The sequence below is a fragment of the Esox lucius genome, chromosome 20 (assembly GCF_011004845.1).
Source record: "Esox lucius isolate fEsoLuc1 chromosome 20, fEsoLuc1.pri, whole genome shotgun sequence".
Classification (NCBI taxonomy): Eukaryota; Metazoa; Chordata; class Actinopteri; order Esociformes; family Esocidae; genus Esox; species Esox lucius.
Genome location: NC_047588.1, coordinates 41990557 through 42010679, shown reverse-complemented (window position 1 = coordinate 42010679; position 20123 = coordinate 41990557). Strand labels below are relative to the sequence as shown.

At 47.3% G+C, this 20123-nt stretch overlaps 1 protein-coding gene across 3 annotated transcripts in view; it reads right to left on the bottom strand.

The window, feature by feature from the left end:
* The window catches only part of pard3bb (par-3 family cell polarity regulator beta b), a 332127-nt gene that overhangs the window by 235693 nt on the left and 76311 nt on the right, over positions 1-20123 (bottom strand). For all 3 annotated transcript variants that reach the window (XM_029115967.2, XM_034288552.1, XM_034288553.1), the window contains one exon: positions 4391-4506. In XM_029115967.2, the coding sequence (XP_028971800.2) occupies positions 4391-4506 (116 nt within the window). The remainder of the gene's footprint in view (positions 1-4390; positions 4507-20123) is intronic.

The window sequence follows — 20123 nt, the reverse complement described above, 5'->3', positions numbered from 1 at the left end:
AGGCCAGTGTGGATCTAACACCTGAAGCTGGGTAACTATGTAAAAGGCCAGTCTGGATCTAACACTAGGGCAATAGAATACTGCATTTGGATGCCACTTCCCTGGTCAAATGTACTACACTAAAGTGGTCAAAAGTAGTGCACTAAAGATAATAAACTACGGTGAATATGGTGCTATTTGGGAAACATCATTAAATTCACATCAACACAGGTTTGATTATGTACACAGACACAAAACACACCACCATCAATGAGGTCAACGATGCATTGACTGCTCCTGCTAGCAAACATGTCTGAGGTGATATGTCCCACACACACACACACACACACAAACAAAAACACACACACACACATGCACAGAGTTCTGCATACTAACACCTGCTGTGTACAATTGATGCTGCTTGGTTATAAAAATGTATGCAATAGATTTCCATCTGAAATGTTTAAACCAAAAAGGTGGCGGTATGTAATTGATAGAAACAATTACATACCGGTTCTCAGTAGGTTCTCAGTAGACAGCTGTGATAGATGGATGTAACACTAGATTCTCAGTAGACAGTTGTGATAGATGGATGTAACACTAGATTCTCAGTAGACAGTTGTGATAGATGGATGTAACACTAGGTTCTCAGTAGACAGCTGTGATAGATGGATGTAACACTAGGTTATCAGTAGATAGCTGTGATAGATGGATGTAACACTAGGTTATCAGTAGATAGCTGTGATAGATGGATGTAACACTAGGTTCTCAGTAGATAGCTGTGATAGATGGATGTAACACTAGGTTCTCAGTAGATAGCTGTGATAGATGGATGTAACACTAGGTTCTGAGTAGATAGCTGTGATAGATGGATGTGATACTGGGTTATCAGTAGACAGATGTGACTGGCGTTGGCGGCTGATGAGTGGATGGTCCCCACGGTTGGCCCTGAGGGACCAGGGGAGCAGGAAGCCTCCTTGAAGGGCTCCAGTAAAGGCCAACTGCAGCATGACGGCTGTGCACCGCCAGGGATGACAGGGCCGTTACAGACTGGGCACCGCCAGGGATGACAGGGCCGTTACAGACTGGGCACCGCCAGGGATGACAGGGCTGTTACAGACTGGGCACCGCCAGGGATGACAGGGCCGTTACAGACTGGGCACCGCCAGGGATGACAGGGCCGTTACAGACTGGGCACCGCCAGGGATGACAGGGCCGTTACAGACTGGGCACCGCCAGGGATGACAGGGCCGTTACAGACTGGGCACCGCCAGGGATGACAGGGCCGTTACAGACTGGGCACCGCCAGGGATGACAGGGCCGTTACAGACTGGGCACCGCCAGGGATGACAGGGCCGTTACAGACTGGGCCGTTACAGACTGGGCCGTTACAGACTGGGCCGTTACAGACTGGGCTGGATAGAAGGCGCCCAGCTGGGACAAAGTCAGTGTCATGATGGGCGTCCGTCTCCACACTGACTGAACAAAGAGGCGTCACCCTGAGGGCTGTCTGTCTGGCCCAGGCCCACTGTCTGTGTGTGAGTGCGTGTCTGTGTGTGAGTGCGTGTCTGTGTGTGTGTGAGTGCGTGTCTGTGTGTGTTGCACCATGAAATGAGAGAGGATAGGACATGTAATGGTGTCTAGTCCATGTTTAGAGGGCTCTCCCTCCCCCTCATCTCCCCCTCATCTCACCCTCATCTCTCCCCCTCATCTCCCCCTCCCCCTCATCTAACCCTCCCCCTCATCTCTCCCCCTCATCTCTCCCTCACCCTCCCCCTCATCTCACCCTCCCCCTCTTCCTCCCTTCCCCTCCCCTCTGTCTTCCTTCCTCCCTCCCTCTCTCTCTACCTCACCCTCCATCTTTCCCTCCCCCTCTATCTTCCTCCTTTCCTCCCCCTCCCTGCCTCCCTCTTCTTCCTTTCATCTCCCTCTCTCCCTTTGTCTACCGTCCTATAACCTGTAAATGACCCCAGACCTGCCAATGTTCTTCTATTACTGTATACTGGCAATAACCGAGGGCACAGATATTACGTCCTACATGGGAATGATCAGTACTATATTATTATTATGCCAATGAATCGGTCTGCATCCCAAAGGCCCACACTTGTCCCTACATAGTAGTGTACTAATTTTAAGTAGATCCATACAATCCCTAAGGTCTGTGGTCAAAGGCAGAGCACTAGAAAGTAGGACTCCATTTGGGGCGTGTTCTAAAAGCCCATATATGGGTCTATTGCGATGTTGCTGTGGCGATGCTTGGAAACGGCTCACATGCTCAACTGATGACTTACTTTTACAATATTTATAGCTATGCTCTCACGCTCATCTCAGAATTTTTGGCAATTTCAAGCATCGTTTAACCACAGGCCGGCCGCACCAACCATTACATCATTTATCTATAATTCTGCTGAGAGGGCGCGTGTGTGAGCTTGCTGGCCATCGGTTTGTCTGTCTGTCTGTCTGTGTGTGTGTGTGTGTGTGTGTGTGTGTGTGTGTGTATGTGCGGTGAGACAGTGTGCAGGAGAGAAAATAATCTCATAGTCATGTGCACCCTGGTTACTGCATGTTGCTAGGGAAATGGTCTAGTGAGGTGCGATGTAAAACCATAAATACTTATATATTCAACCTACACAACTGGAGTAAACGGTTGGTTCAAACTCCTCTACCACCACATCAAGACTAGTTTAAACTCCTCTACCACCACATCAAGACTAGTTTAAACTCCTCTACCACCACATCAAGACTAGTTTAAACTCCTCTACCACCACATCAAGACTAGTTTAAACTCCTCTACCACCACATCAAGACTAGTTTAGACTCCTCTAACACCACATCAAGACTAGTTTAAACTCCTCTACCACCACATCAAGACTAGTTTAAACTCCTCTACCACCACATCAAGACTAGTTTAAACTCCTCTACCACCACATCAAGACTAGTTTAGACTCCTCTACCACCACATCAAGACTAGTTTAAACTCCTCTACCACCACATCAAGACTAGTTTAAACTCCTCTACCACCACATCAAGACTAGTTTAAACTCCTCTACCACCACATCAAGACTAGTTTAGACTCCTCTACCACCACATCAAGACTAGTTTAGACTCCTCTACCACCACATCAAGACTAGTTTAAACTCCTCTACCACCACATCAAGACTAGTTTAGACTCCTCTACCACCACATCAAGACTAGTTTAGACTCCTCTACCACCACATCAAGACTAGTTTAAACTCCTCTACCACCACATCAAGACTAGTTTAAACTCCTCTACCACCACATCAAGACTGGTTTAGACTCCTCTACCACCACATCAAGACTGGTTTAGACTCCTCTACCACCACATCAAGACTAGTTTAAACTCCTCTACCACCACATCAAGACTAGTTTAAACTCCTCTACCACCACATCAAGACTAGTTTAAACTCCTCTACCACCACATCAAGACTGGTTTAGACTCCTCTACCACCACATCAAGACTAGTTTAGACTCCTCTACCACCACATCAAGACTAGTTTAGACTCCTCTACCACCACATCAAGACTGGTTTAGACTCCTCTACCACCACATCAAGACTGGTTTAGACTCCTCTACCACCACATCAAGACTGGTTTAAACTCCTCTACCACCACATCAAGACTGGTTTAAACTCCTCTACCACCACGATGAGGACAGTGCTTCTGTTGGGAAGTGTCCTAAATGGCATCATGTTCCCTATGTAACAGACTCATCTTGACCAGGTTTCCTAAGTTAAGGGAATGTGATGGCATTTGGGACTGCTGCTATTCCCTGACTAGCTCATTAGCACAGCTGATTAATGCACATTTGTTGTATGTCGTTAACCCCGTTTCGCTCAGCGTTTGTAGTTCGTTAATGATTTATCATTTGATATGGTAAGTTCACTGCAGCCTTGATCTGCTCAATAGAGACCAGAGCATAATAAAGAATTACAATTTTTAGTTTTTAATGATATGGGAGAGAAAATAGAACACGAACACACACAGCGAAACACACTGAACTATGCGCGCACACACACACACACACACACACACACTTGCAAAATGGAACAGACATGTACTGTATACACACACCACATAAACACACACACACCTTCATTGTGGAATAGCCTCTCAATATCAACATCAGTATTCACACAAAACCCCACCATCAGTGAGGTCAATGAGCCGGTGGCTGCTGCTGTTAGCGAACATGACTTTTCATCTGAGGTATTACGTACTTGCATGTGTTCACCACATCGTGGAAGTTCCTAAAGAGCACTGAAATCACCCAGTAAAGGCGTTTCATAAGGTCTTATTTAGGATGTTCCCTCACCTGGTCAACACAGCAAAGTACTCTGAAACAGCGGAGTGCTTCTGAAACCTCTCACACAGACACAAACCCACACAGTTACCTGAGGGAGGTGGAGTTCAGTTTGGAGACGTCCTCTGTCGGTTCGGCTGTGTGGTCAAGTCCCAGTCCATGCTCCACCCCATGTCCATGCTCCACCCCCTGTCCATGCTCCACCCCCTGTGGTGACAACAGAACAGGCTGGTCAACACGACAACGGGTCACAGCACTGACACTCAAAGGGCAGGATAGCTGGTCAAAAGCATTGGGACAGTAAGTGAAAGGTTGCTGGTTCTAATCCCAAACCCCTGCCATTCTGCCCCTGAGCAAGACAGTTAAACCTAATGGCTCCCAGGTCATTGAGGTAAAACAGAATCTGTTCTTAGCGTACTTAACTGGCATAAATGACGGGAGAAAACAGAACTGTGGAACGGAGCCCTATAGGGACTAGCACTGCCTTAATAACGTCTGCCCGATCCCGGGTCGGTTCGGTCTGCCCGATCCCGGGTCGGTTCGGTCTGCCCGATCCCGGGTCGGTTCGGTCTGCCCGATCCCGGGTCGGTTCGGTCTGCCCGATCCCGGGTCGGTTCGGTCTGCCCGATCCCGGGTCGGTTCGGTCTGTCCGATCCCGGGTCGGTTCGGTCTGTCCGATCCTGAGTCAGTTCATCTTCATTGTCTTGGGATTGGGGAGAAAAGGATGAAGCTGTATCAGTATCTATGGTAACTGTCACACTGGAGGCAGAATAAAACATCTCCTACATGACACGTTTCTCCAACAGAAACTCAGTTGAACATCCATTACAGAATGTGACCTTTAACCCTGAATGCTCAATCTTGTCCGCCTCTGTGTTAACACCTGGGCCAGGTCCTACATCTAGACCATCTGTATTCTCCTTCCAGGAGTGTGGTTTGTGGGGTTATTTTACGCTTTGCTTTTCATTGGCATTTAAGGGTTAGGGGAGAGAAAATAGAGGAGAGAAAATGCCAAACAAGGCTGTGCTGACGGCAACAAATTAAAGGAAAAACCCAGAAGAATTGAATGGAGGAACATGATCAAAGAAGTTTCCATACAGGTCTACTGCATGATACAATTAAACAGTTAACATCCTACCATGTTCTGTGGCATTTACTAAAAATGCTGAGCATGCCCCGTTGACCTTGATTTGGGTTCAAGATGGCCAGAAGAAAGGATGAGGGGTCGTTACTGTGTGACTTTCAGGATGAGAACGACCTCCATCCACAGGGCACGAGGGGTCACTGAATGGTTTCATGAGCGTGAATCAAATGCTACGGGCTTCACAGTCACCAGGTCTCAACCCAGTCGAGCATCAATGCCAGATCTTGGACCAACGTGTTGGACAGGGCTCCCCGACACCATCACCAAAACATCAGGTGAGGGAAGGATGTTGTTCAGGGCTCCCCAACACCATCACCAAAACATCAGGTGAGGGAAGGATGTTGTTCAGGGCTCCCCAACACTATCACCAAAACACCAGGTGAGGGAAGGATGTTGTTCAGGGCTCCCCAACACCATCACCCAAACATCAGGTGAGGGAAGGCTGTTGTTCAGGGCTCCCCAACACCATCACCAAAACACCAGGTGAGGGAAGGATGTTCTTCAGGGCTCCCAAACACCATCACCAAAACACCAGGTGAGGGAAGGATGTTGTTCAGGGCTCCCCGACACCATCACCAAAACATCAGGTGAGGGAAGGATGTTGTTCAGGGCTCCCCGACACCATCACCAAAACATCAGGTGAGGGAAGGATGTTGTTCAGGGCTCCCCGACACCATCACCAAAACATCAGGTGAGGGAAGGATGTTGTTCAGGGCTCCCCGACACCATCACCAAAACATCAGGTGAGGGAAGGATGTTGTTCAGGGCTCCCCGACACCATCACCAAAACATCAGGTGAGGGAAGGATGTTGTTCAGGGCTCCCCGACACCATCACCAAAACATCAGGTGAGGGAAGGATGTTGTTCAGGGCTCCCAAACACCATCACCAAAACATCAGGTGAGGGAAGGATGTTGTTCAGGGCTCCCCGACACCATCACCAAAACATCAGGGGAGGGAAGGCTGTTGTTCAGGGCTCCCCGACACCATCACCAAAACATCAGGGGAGGGAAGGCTGTTGTTCAGGGCTCCCCAACACCACTCCGCTGGGGGGAGGGCAGGAGGAGAAGGAGGACAGACAGCCAGCTCCTTACCTCCGGAAGGGTCCCATTGCAAATAATAACACATTTTAAAATATGTCACTATGAACTAGCGTGTGTGCGCGTGCGTGTGTGTGTGTGTGTGTGTGTGTGTGTGACTGGGTAATGGATCAAATTGCTCTTGGAGAGTGACAGCCTGTATACTCAGGGTCACTGCGACCAGGGAGCCCCCTAATGCACTTCTGTTTGACCTCTGACCCCATCACAGTACCAACACCTCCTGTCAGACCAAAGCACACAAGCCCGTTACTCTAGACTGTTAGACCCCCAACTCTGTAAGCCGCCTGTCTGGTACATTAACCCTATAGGTCGCCTGGTGGCTTGTGTCTGAAGGCAGGAGGAAGAGGAGATGACACCATGAACTGCCCACTAGTAATGAGGGGGAGACTGGTTTCACCTCAGCAGCTCCGGCATGGTCCAAAGGCCTCGGTACCAAATGTAGGACTGGAGAGTTGTCCAGAAATCAATCCTGCTGACCACTGAACGTGTGCAGCTGGAGCCTTCATTAATTAAGGCAGGGTTAGTGGACTAAACAACACACACGTCCCAGCTCGTAAACAACACACACATCTGTCTTTACCCCACTTGTGTTTATTACAACCAAAAACACGACACGCTCCGTAAAGCTAGAGTGAATCTTAAAACGCGCACTTTACAGCATACATATACACAGCCCCACCCCCTGGTAAAAAATCAACATTTTGTCCAGATAGAATTTTTTTGTCCCTTTTAACCTAAAAGCCCTTCTGTCTTTGTGAGAACATCAGTTAAAAGGAGACAGATATGCCTGCGTGTGTAAAAAAAATAATAAAAGATGATAATAAATGAACCTTGGAGTCAGCTATTCATTTAGTCAAATCAAATTATTGCACAAACCGCCATATACGCTGTTAGTGTTCCTACTAATTAGACAATAACTAATCTGCTAAGTGTTTTCTGGTATACCGATGCATGCTGGGAGAATGACAAACTGAACACACGTCCAGCATCCCATATGGCTCCCTCTTCCCTGCAGAGCCCTGGTATGGGGAGTGCACACTTCTTAGGGAACAGGGGTCCATTTGGGACACGGCGGCCGACTTGATTTGACTAATGTCTCCTGTACAGAGCGCCGTGAGCAATGACATGTCAAGAGGCCGGCGGGCTGAACCACAAAGACATTAGAGCAGGAACTGTATGGACAGAAAACGTGTGTGTTTTCAGGGTGTCTTATCGATGCGTGTCTGCTGTGGTCCAAAGGCTGGGCTCTGGTTACATTACAACAGACACTTTGCTCCGATCACACCGCTGACTGCTCAGAATAATGGACACAGAGACCGGTCCAGAACGGACAATGAAACTCAAGCACGTTCCCCTCTGGATCAAAACCGAAGTTATCACAACATACAATGTATGATTAATAAAAACAAAGGATGTCAAGTTAATTCTTTACAACTGTTTACGGTTCATCATCCTGTAGGGTTTCCCTCCAAGCCTTGATTTAACAAATCTGACTAAAAAAAATGACCTGGACAAGAAGCCTAGTCGAGTTCATCACAATTGCGGTTTAAGAGAGAATGTCCAGGATGGCGGGTCTCTGGGATCAGGGTTAGGTAGCCCCACCCAGACAGCTACTACTCCAGCAGGACCAAATGACCCACTACTCCCTACAAAATGCCCAGCTGTTCCACAGCGCATCCACTTACATGGCTCCTGGTCAACGTAGCGCACCAAGCAGGAATAGGAGGTGTTTAGGACGGAGGACAGTCGTGTCACCCCATGGGGCCCAATCCCAGTCAGGCAGGGACACACTGGGCCACGGAGAAAACGGCAACATGAATAATAACAGTTGTTTTCCTGTATTAAACCCAGAGGGCCGCAGCGACCGGTAAATACTCCCACCTCAATTAGCATGGCCGGGAGACAGACAGCGCCCTCAGGAGACGAGGGGGGCTAACGACCTCAGGTGCTGCTGGAACCACATTAGATAAATAAATAGCGGTGTCAAACCGTCTACAAAACACCTTAGATACCAGGTCTGCTTCTGGCTTAGGGGGCCTTGGGCACAGATGCTTGATAAATACTGACATCAAACACCTTGGGCTAAAAACTAGAGACATAAGAATATCCAGACGCCTGGGTTTTTATGCATGAGTCACCCCTTAAATGCTAGGTGAGCTACCGAACTGCTATAACCGAAGCCGACACTCAGAGATGGATAAATAGACAGACCTATTTCAAACACCTAGCTACCTGACTGGACCAAACTGTTAAAACTAAGAGAGAGATCTTCAGAGAAAGATGGCGATGTTGTTATAGAGATGGAGATTTTTTCAGAAAGAGAGATGGAGATATTGTCAATGGGAAATGGAGAAATTGTCAGAGAGGAATGGAGAAATCATCACAGAGATGTTGGAGATACAGTGGGGAGAACAAATATTTGATACACTGCCGACTTTGCAGGTTTTCCTACTTACAAAGCATGTAGAGATCTGTAATTTTATCATAGGTACACTTCAACTGTGAGTGACAAAAAAATCCAGAAAATCACATTATATGATTTTTTAATAATGAATTAGCATTTTATTACATGACATAAGTATTTGATCACCTACCAACCAGTAAGAATTCCGGCTCTCACAGACCTGTTAGTTTTTCTTTAAGAAACTAGGCTATCATGGATTAAAATCCTGCAGCGCAAGCAAGGTCCCCCTGCTCAAGCCAGCGCATGTCCAGGCCCGTCTGAAGTTTGCCAATGACCATCTGGATGATCCAGAGGAGGAATGGGAGAAGGTCATGTGGTCTGATGAGACAAAAATAGAGCTTTTTGGTCTAAACTCCACTCGTTGTGTTTGGAGGAAGAAGAAGGATGAGTACAACCCCAAGAACACCATCCCAACCATGAAGCATGGAGGTGGAAACATCATTCTTTGGGGATGCTTTTCTGCAAAGGGTATAGGACGACTGCACCGTATTGAGGGGAGGATGGATGGGGCCATGTATCGCGAGATCATGACTAACAACCTCCTTCCCTCAGTAAGAGCATTGAAGAGGGGTCATGGCTGGGTCTTCCAGCATAACAACTACCCGAAACACACAGCCAGGGCAACTAAGGAGTGGCTCCGTAAGAAGCATCTCAAGGTCCTGGAGTGGCCTAGCCAGTCTCCAGACCTGAACCCAATAGAAAATCCTTGGAGGGACCTGAAAGTCCGTATTGCCCAGTGACAGCCCAAAACCTGAAGGATCTGGAGGAGGTCTGTATGGAGGAGTGGGCCAAAATCCCTGCTGCAGTGTGTGCAAACCTGGTCAAGAACTACAGGAAACGTATGATATCTGTAATTGCAAACAAAGGTTTCTGTACCAAATATTAAGTTCTGCTTTTCTGATGTATCAAATACTGATGTATCAAATATAAAAAAATGCTAATGAATTACTTAAAAATCATACAATGTGATTTTCTGTATTTATGTCACTCACAGTTGAAGTGTACCTATGATAAAAATTACAGACCTCTACATGGTTTGTAAGTGGGAAAACCTGCAAAATCGGCAGTGTATCAAATACTCCACTGTATTGTCAAAGAGAGAGATGGAGACATCGTGAGAGAGCAAGAGATGGAGACATAGTGAGAGAGAGAGAGATGGAGACATCGTGAGAGAGAGAGAGATGGAGACATCGCCAGAGAGAGAGAGATGGAGACATCGCCAGAGAGAGAGAGAGAGAGAGAGAGAGAGATGGAGACATCGTGACAGAGAGAGAGATGGAGACATCGTGACAGAGAGAGAGATGGAGACATCGTGAGAGAGATGGAGACATCGTGAGAGAGATGGAGACATCGTGAGAGAGATGGAGACATCGTGAGAGAGATGGAGACATCGTGAGAGAGATGGAGACATCGTGAGAGAGATGGAGACATCGTGAGAGAGAGAGAGAGAGAGAGAGATGGAGACATCGTGAGAGAGAGAGAGAGATGGAGACATCGTGAGAGAGATGGAGACATCGTGAGAGAGATGGAGACATCGTGAGAGAGAGAGAGAGATGGAGACATCGTGAGAGAGAGAGAGATGGAGACATCGTGAGAGAGAGAGAGATGGAGACATCGTGAGAGAGATGGAGACATCGTGAGAGAGAGAGAGAGATGGAGACATCGTGAGAGAGAGAGAGATGGAGACATCGTGAGAGAGAAATGGAGACATTGTGAGAGAGAGAGAGATGGAGGATGAGAAAAGGAGTGAAATAGAGATGAAACAGAAATAAAATAGGGCTTCATTCACTCTGTTATCCACTTAATTTTCAAAGAGGGCAAGTGGAACATCACTCCAGCCACCCTTTACCCAGCGCCCCCAATTTACCTAGCGCCGCCAATTTACCCAGCGGCCCCCCTCACCCAGCCCACTACCTCAGTCCAGGACCAGCTGGGGAGGATTTCATCCCTTCACTCTGTGCTTCTCCAGCTCTGCACTCTGAGGTTGGCCCCAAACTGCACACTAGTGCCTACTTATTGCCCTCCCTTCAATCAGGCCTGAATGTGGAATAGGGTGCCATTTGGGATTGACTGGGAGAATCAGGCGGCATCTTCGCCACACATGGATTCAACCACCGTTCACCACCATTCTGAATCCTTTATCTGGGCTTGAGTGGTCTGGCCTGGATCCACGGACCAGCTGATCTGACGGGCCGAGGAAACCCGGCCTATTTGACGCTCCAGAAACGCTAAAACAACCCTCCTGCTGAAATGGAAAGACATCAAATAGCATTTGAAACCAGGTATATGCCACTCAAGTCCAGGCAGCACTCAGTTCATTAGTGCTGTAACCCTTCATTACGCACTCCCCAGCAGTTATTAGAGACACGCTGTGTGTGACTGAAGTGGGGGGGGGGCTATTTGGCTGGCAGGACCGTGACTGGAGAGAGAGATACAGGGAGTGAATGAGTGGAGAGAACCAGAAAAAACAAAGAGATGACAGGAGAGACAGAGGGGGGAGATACATATGTAGAGACAGAGGGGAGACAGAAAGGGACAGAGGGGGGAGATACATATGCAGAGACAGAGGGGGGAGATGCATATGCAGAGACAGAGGGGAGACAGAAAGGGACAGAGGGGGGAGATACATATGCAGAGACAGAGGGGGGAGATACATATGCAGAGACAGAGGGGAGACAGAAAGGGACAGAGGGGGGAGATACATATGCAGAGACAGAGGGGGGAGATACATATGCAGAGACAGAGGGGAGACAGAAAGGGACAGAGGGGGGAGATACATATGCAGAGACAGAGGGGGGAGATGCATATGCAGAGACAGAGGGGAGACAGAAAGGGACAGAGGGGGGAGATACATATGCAGAGACAGAGGGGGGAGATACATATGCAGAGACAGAGGGGAGACAGAAAGGGACAGAGGGGGGAGATACATATGCAGAGACAGAGGGGGGAGATACATATGCAGAGACAGAGGGGAGACAGAAAGGGACAGAGGGGGGAGATACATATGCAGAGACAGAGGGGGGAGATACATATGCAGAGACAGAGGGGAGATACATATGTAGAGACAGAGGGGGGAGACAGAAAGGGACAGAGGGGGGAGATACATATGCAGAGACAGGGGGGAGACTGTAAGGGACAGGGGGAGATACATTTGTAGAGACAGAGGGGGGAGACAGAAAGGGACAGGGGGGAGATACATATGTAGAGACAGAGGGGGGAGACAGAAAGGGACAGGGGGAGATACATTTGTAGAGACAGAGGGGGGAGACAGAAAGGGACAGGGGGGAGATACATATGTAGAGACAGAGGGGGGAGACAGAAAAGGACAGAGAGTGAGAGAAAAGGGGAGGTAGAAAGGGAGAGCGAGAAAGGGAGAGAGGGAGAGAGAGAGTCTAGTGTCTAAGATGAGTGGTAACCACTGGAAACCAGCCCCATCATTATTGGATGTAGCCCTCCTTCCAACTGAAGGAGATGGTGTGAAGCCTCACAAACGGAAACCTACCCCCTATGTAGCACACTACTTTTGAACCGGTCTATGGTCATAAGTAGTGAACTAGCTAAGAAATAGGGTGGCACTTGAGAGGCATGCCTTCAAGAACATGCGGCAAGCTGTAATTTATAGAATTATTCTCAGTCCTCAGACGCAGAGTCCCGGGTAACACCGGGTCATTATGCATTTACATGTTGTGACCACAACAACCGATCTGCCACAGGAACAGGAACCAGGCCATGGGGATGAGTGCAGGGCGTTTCTATTAGCATTCCAACCAGAAAACTCAACACTGTTTTCCAAACAATGGCCAAAGCAAGTGAAAAACCTCTACATACACTGCTTTAGGAGGACAGGGTTTTAGAAGGACGTTCTCTTGATGGTATTTTCCTATGTAAAGAGATTTTTTGTTCTTCACAGACAAAATCAAATGTATAATTTTGCACATATTGCTGTTCTGCACATCTTGCGTTTGAGGAATTGGCTGTGTGGGATACTTTGATAGTATACCACTGTTGATATTTAATACTAAACACAAACAATAAATACAAATGATGGGCTTAATCATGATACACTTCTGCCAGGCAAGACTACTTAGCAGTTCTGTCTGTGTTTTGGGAAAAGTTACGTAAATAGTTATATAGTATATAGTTATATAGTATATAGTTATATAGTTATATAGTATATAGTTATATAGTATATAGTTATATAGTTATATAGTATATAGTTATATAGTATATAGTTATATAGTTATATAGTATATAGTTATATAGTATATAGTTATATAGTATATAGTTATATAGTTATATAGTATATAGTTATATAGTTATATAGTATATAGTTATATAGTATATAGTATATAGTTATATAGTATATAGTTATATAGTAATATAGTATATAGTAATATAGTATATAGTTATATAGTATATAGTTATATAGGTATATAGTATATAGTATATAGCTATATAGTATATAGTTATATAGTATATAGTTATATAGTATATAGTAATATAGTATATTGTAATATAGTATATAGTTATATAGGTATATAGTTATATAGTATATAGTATATAGTTATATAGTTATATAGTATATAGTTATATAGTATATAGTTATATAGTATATAGTTATGCTTTTGGAGGAGTGAGGAGGTCCCCGTCTGATGGGAGCAGGTTTAACACCCACACTGGAGGTGGGGGGGGCTGATTAAGGAGGGTGAGAAGAGTGTAGAGAGATATAGGGGTGGGGGGGTAAAGGAAAGAGAGAGACCGGGAGGGATGGAGGGGGCAGAGTGAGAATAGAGAAGGAGGAAGGGATAGACAGGTTTGAAGAGTGAAAAGATGTGAGGATGTATAGCCCTAGGCTGGAGACTACACACACACACACACACACACACACACACCTAGACACTGACTGGTACATCGCACCCTGACATGTTCACAAGGTTCTCTGTTGAGTTTTTGGAACACTGTGTGTGTGTGTGTGTGTGTGTGTGTGTGTGGGGGGGGGGGTTAGAGCCTGCCTTCATCAGCCAAGCAGGCAGTGTAATTGCCCCCACTGGGTGGCTGAGAGAGAGACAGTGTTATAGAACTGATGTTAATTGGGGGTTTGTGAAAGAGAGGCTGTTCGATTAAGCATGAACCATTTTAATTTGAACGCTTGTATCCTTTAAGTATAATTTCAAAGGAGTGTGAGAGACCACTAGGGGGAGGGAGGATGAGAACTAAAAGTGTCAAGCTTTGATACCATATCCGATGGAGGGATGAGGAGGATGGATGATGACATGTACTGTCTGTTGGAGGGATGAGGTGGATGGATGATGACATGTACTGTCTGATGGAGGGATGAGGAGGATGGATGATGAGATGTACTGTCTGATGGAGGGATGAGGTGTATGGACAGCAGATGGGGTGGTTCTGGGTCCAATATAAAGGTCAGGTGAGGGGTGGTTCTGGGTCCAATATAAAGGTCAGGTGAGGGGTGGTTCTGTGTCCAGTATAAAGGTCAGGTGAGGGGTGGTTCTGGGTCCAGTATAAAGGTCAGATGAGGGGTGGTTCTGGGTCCAATATAAAGGTCAGGTGAGGGGTGGTTCTGGGTCCAGTATAAAGGACAGGTGAGGGGTGGTTCTGGGTCCAATATAAAGCTCAGGTGAGGGGTGGTTCTGTGTCCAGTATAAAGGTCAGGTGAGGGGTGGTTCTGGGTCCAGTATAAAGGTCAGGTGAGGGGTGGTTCTGGGTCCAATATAAAGGTCAGGTGAGGGGTGGTTCTGGGTCCAGTATAAAGGACAGGTGAGGGGTGGTTCTGGGTCCAGATGTCAGATGATGTAGTCTCTTAGACTGGGTGTCACGACCCCCTCTCTCTTTTAGTAACTTAGATTTTTGAATTCTCTGAAGTTGGCAACTTCCCTGCTCATCATGCAGGTCCTGTTAGGCCAGGCTCCAGCAGGACAGACCAGATCATGCCCTGGCCCGGAGACAGCAGGACAGACCAGATCATCCCCTGGCCCAGGGACAGCAGGACAGACCAGATCATTCCCTGGCCCAGGGACAGCAGGACAGACCAGATCATGCCCTGGCCCGGAGACAGCAGGACAGACCAGATCATTCCCTGGCCCAGGGACAGCAGGACAGACCAGATCATTCCCTGGCCCAGGGACAGCAGGACAGACCAGATCATCCCCTGGCCCAGGGACAGCAGGACAGACCAGATCATGCCCTGGCCCGGAGACAGCAGGACAGACCAGATCATCCCCTGGCCCAGGGACAGCAGGACAGACCAGATCATGCCCTGGCCCAGGGACAGCAGGACAGACCAGATCATCCCCTGGCCCAGGGACAGCAGGACAGACCAGATCATCCCCTGGCCCAGGGACAGCAGGACAGACCAGATCATCCCCTGGCCCAGGGACAGCAGGACAGACCAGATCATCCCCTGGCCCAGGGACAGCAGGACAGACCAGATCATCCCCTGGCCCAGGGACAGCAGGACAGACCAGATCATCCCCTGGCCCAGGGACAGCAGGACAGACCAGATCATCCCCTGGACGATCCATGGTGGTTAAAACCATGTGGCCCCTCCAACACCATCCCAGGAAGATGCCACGACCAGATAAATCACATCTGAGAAACGTTTTACATTTCAGTCACTAAACAGACAAAGCAGCGAGTAGTGCGGCAAGTTCATACATTTTCTCAAGTTTTCATGGTTTTAAAACCAATCACCCTGGGATTCAAACCCACCGCCCTGGGATTCAAACCCACCGCCGTGGGATTCAAACCCACCGCCCTGGGATTCAAACCCACCGCCCTGGGATTCAAACCCACTGCCCAGGGATTCAAACCCATTGCCCAGGGATTCAAACCCACTGCCCAGGGATTCAAACCCACCGCCTTGGGATTCAAACCCACCACCCTGGGATTCAAACCAAAAACTCTGGCAAGGCATGTGTCTACCAACTGGGCCTCCAGGGAGCAGATCACCTGCCCCCCTCTTCAGATCCACAGAGACAAGGCCCAGCACAACCAACACCTGGGTCTAATTGGCTCAGCAGGGAGTAATAATGAATTAAGAACCTAGTTGCTTCCCTATAAAGATAAATAACAGCCATATCTCAGGAGCAGGATTTGAAGAGGTGTGTTGTGGTAACATGGTCCAATGGTTGTCAAGCAGCACACAGGAGAAACTATCATCCTGAATGAAGACCACGAAAGGGTCACTATTCAAAAACGACATTACGGAGGTTCTCTGTTTAACGTCTCAGTGGATCTTCTAAGAAGTGTATTTACTTTGACAGATTGGGAGCCTTTCCTTCCCCACTTCAAAGTCTGCTTTCTGATCAGAGGCCGAGTTTGCGAAGGTTTGAGGAAGTTCGAGATGGTCTGGGATGACTTTCAGATGAAAAGGCCTTCAGATGGTGGAATTGAATGTGAACTCCATCTGGGGCCTTAGTCCATATACACTCCCCAATGACTCCCTGCATGGTGCCCCAGCCACATGGACTTAAGTAGAGCCCTACATAGAGAATAGAGCCCCATTTGGGATTCAGCCATAGTCCTACATGGAAACACAGACACCTGTCCTAATACTCCAGGCCTTAGCTTATATAACCTAATGTCATCCCTGGGCCTCTGAATGGTGTCCAAATTATAAATACAGTTAAATGTATAAATACAGTTTTATTTAGAAATATAAATACAGTTCAATTGGTGCAGTCCACGTCATTGGTACAGTCTAAGTCACAAAACAAAATAAATTGATATTTGAACATTGACAAAGCACTGTTGTAATATATTTTTCGGACTGGATTCACCCAAATACTAAATACTCACTTTAACCTAATTGTGCACTCCTCTTAATTTTTTTACTGGAATAGGTACGATAATTGCTACATAAAGGGGCATTGCTATTTTGATAGATGTTTCTATCAAAATTATGCAGAAAATATAATATTTTTTATACTACTGTAATGTTCTTCTCTTTTCAGTTTACTGGTAACCTTCATGACATGGACTTGCTCCTACTTACCTCTCAACTGGTCCAGCCATACACACCTACACAAACACAGGCCCCCTTACTGCACCCAGGATTTCTAAACAAACAGCTCCATTATTGTGGAATGATGATTATTATCTGACACAGACTCAGTCTTAACACTTAAGCGTCTACTGAAGGCTAATCTCTTCAGTACGGTCTATGATGGAATTGTCTACTGAAGGTTAATCTCTTCAGTACGGTCTATGAGGAAGCGTCTACTGAAGGCTAATCTCTTCAGTACAGTCTATGATGAAGTGTCTACTCAAGGCAAATCTCTTCAGTACGGTCTGTGATGAAGTGTCTACTGAAGGCTAATCTCTTCAGTACGGTCTATGATGAAGTGTCTACTGAAGGCTAATCTCTTCAGTACAGTCTATGATGAAGTGTCTACTGAAGGCTAATCTCTTCAGTACAGTCTATGATGAAGTGTCTACTGAAGGCTAATCTCTTCGGTACGGTCTATGATGAAGTGTCTACTGAAGGCTAATCTCTTCGGTACGGTCTATGATGAAGTGTCTACTGAAGGCTAATCTCTTCAGTACGGTCTATGATGAAGTGTCTACTGAAGGCTAATCTCTTCAGTACAGTCTATGATGAAGTGTCTACTGAAGGCTAATCTCTTCAGTACGGTCTATGAGGAAGAGTCTACTGAAGGCTAATCTCTTCAGTACAGTCTATGATGAAGTGTCTACTGAAGGCTAATCTCTTCAGTACGGTCTATGAGGAAGAGTCTACTGAAGGCAAATCTCTTCAGTACGGTCTATGATGAAGTGTCTACTGAAGGCTAATCTCTTCAGTACAGTCTATGATGAAGTGTCTACTGAAGGCTTATCTCTTCAGTACGGTCTATGAGGAAGAGTCTGCTGAAGGCTAATCTCTTCAGTACGGTCTATGATTAAGCGTCTACTGAAGGCTAATCTCTTCAGTACGTTCTATGATGAAGTGTCTACTGAAGGCTAATCTCTTCAGTACAGTCTATGATGAAGTGTCTACTGAAGGCTTATCTCTTCAGTACGGTCTATGAGGAAGAGTCTACTGAAGGCTAATCTCTTCAGTACGGTCTATGATTAAGCGTCTACTGAAGGCTAATCTCTTCAGTACGGTCTATGAGGAAGAGTCTACTGAAGGCTAATCTCGTCAGTACAGTCTCTGATTTAGAGCATCGTGGACCAGGGACGTGCCCTACATTGCATTCGTTTATGTGACCAGGGGACACAGGTTTGAAATCTGCCACAAATCCACACCACAACATATCTTCAAAAAGAAAATCAGGGAGTCAGTCTGAAAGTCTATCCGACTGTAGAGGCCATGGCACGCGTAGGACAGATCTGATGTGGGGAAAAGGTTCCTGAACATTGTAGGTAGAGCACCGTTCTAGGAGGAATGCCACACCACGACCTTAACCATCCTGAGCCTGCTGTGGTTGTAATGTTGTAATGAGCAATGGTCATACTCACAAATGAGCCCAAGTTGAGATGGGGAGAAAAACGGGGAAGTATGTCTTGAAACATTCCTCAGTGTGCATGCTTGTGTGTTCACGTGCGCGCTCGTGGGTCCACTACGTCCCTCAATTCAATCAGTCAGCTACATTCGAGGTTAGCCCAGTAACACATTACCGAAGCCATCAACAAAACCCAGGTAAAACCAGCTGCTTCTATATTCCATCAAGTACTTTATTATGAGGTTGTGCGGTTGGGCTAAGGGATGGATGATTTGGTGCGCATGATGAAGGCGTGGACGATGAAGGTGACGTGGGGCAGTGTGAAGGCGCAGGTGTGGGCCAGCCTGGAGATAATAACTCCTGCATGCCGCCGGTTAATGAATACACAAACAACAACAGAGCAGAACAGAGGTGTAGTGTTCTCGCCCCTCCCCTCTGTTCTGTTGGAATGCTGTGTGTACATATAGGGTTCCGGAACACTGACACGGCCCCAAGAGTGTTGGACAAAGATTCTGTCTGGGTTCTGTGTCACGCTCTCGTCACGTAGCGAAACAAGACTTCCAGAAGCCCTAGGGGGATACGGGAGGTCAGGACGGAAGTAGGTGGAGAGGCTGGTGAAAGCAGGAGGAAGGTCAGCACAGGGACAGATGTGTGACCCCTGACCCCCGGAGAAAGCAGAGAAAGGGATCTGAGGCATCCGTCTTTGTTCCAGAACTCGATCTGACAGTCTGGGTCCAGATGAAAGAGAGGAGTAATCGCCAGCCTCCCAAATGGCCCCATAGTCAATGTGTAGTGCTCTTCTTTCGACCTGGGTGCCATGGGTAGCGGTTCAGAAGTAGCACACTAAAGGAAAATGGATGCCATTTTGGATGCAGGCAACCGACAGGATAGGAGCCACTGACATCTGAAGCACTCAGACAAAGGAATACCACAGCCCCCCCATCCTCCCCCCGCGCGCCCGAACAGATAAATTACCCCGTCACAGACAAAGACAATCAAAGTGGGGTCATATGATACCTGTGGAATGTCCACTTCTTGTTCTCTAATCCAAAACAACAGAGAGGAAGACCGCACAACTGGTGGACGAGTCAGGGGTGGGGGGTGGGCAGCTGAACTGATGGGTTAGGGGGCAACAGGAAGGCCAGGGCTGGATTAATGGGGCACAAGCTCGACCTTTATGAACCACTGACCTGTCTGTGGTGGAACTAACCGGTCTGTGGTGGAATGAACCAGTTATAACAGTTATGGCATGCTGATATATGTTACAAATGCATTTATAGTGGTCCAAGATGCTTCCATGCTAAGCCACTCAACAACCGCCCACCCCCACCGGCCTGCCCCAGGCGCTGTCCCGCGGCTGACTTGGATTCTGTTAAGGAATCTGGACACAGACAACACAAGAGTTTATGAACAAGCATACACACCAACATGGCCCAAAAGCTCAAGTACACCTATAACTGTCACCCAGCACACACAGAAGAGGACTGGCCACCCCTTAGAGTCTGGTTCCTCTCTAGGTCTCATTCCATGTTTGGACCCTACTGGGGGGGGGGGGGTTCCTAACCACTGAGCTTCAACACTGTTGTTGTTTGCTCCTTGGGGTTTCAGGATAGGTGTCTTGTAAAAGCACTTTGTGACAACTGATGATGTATA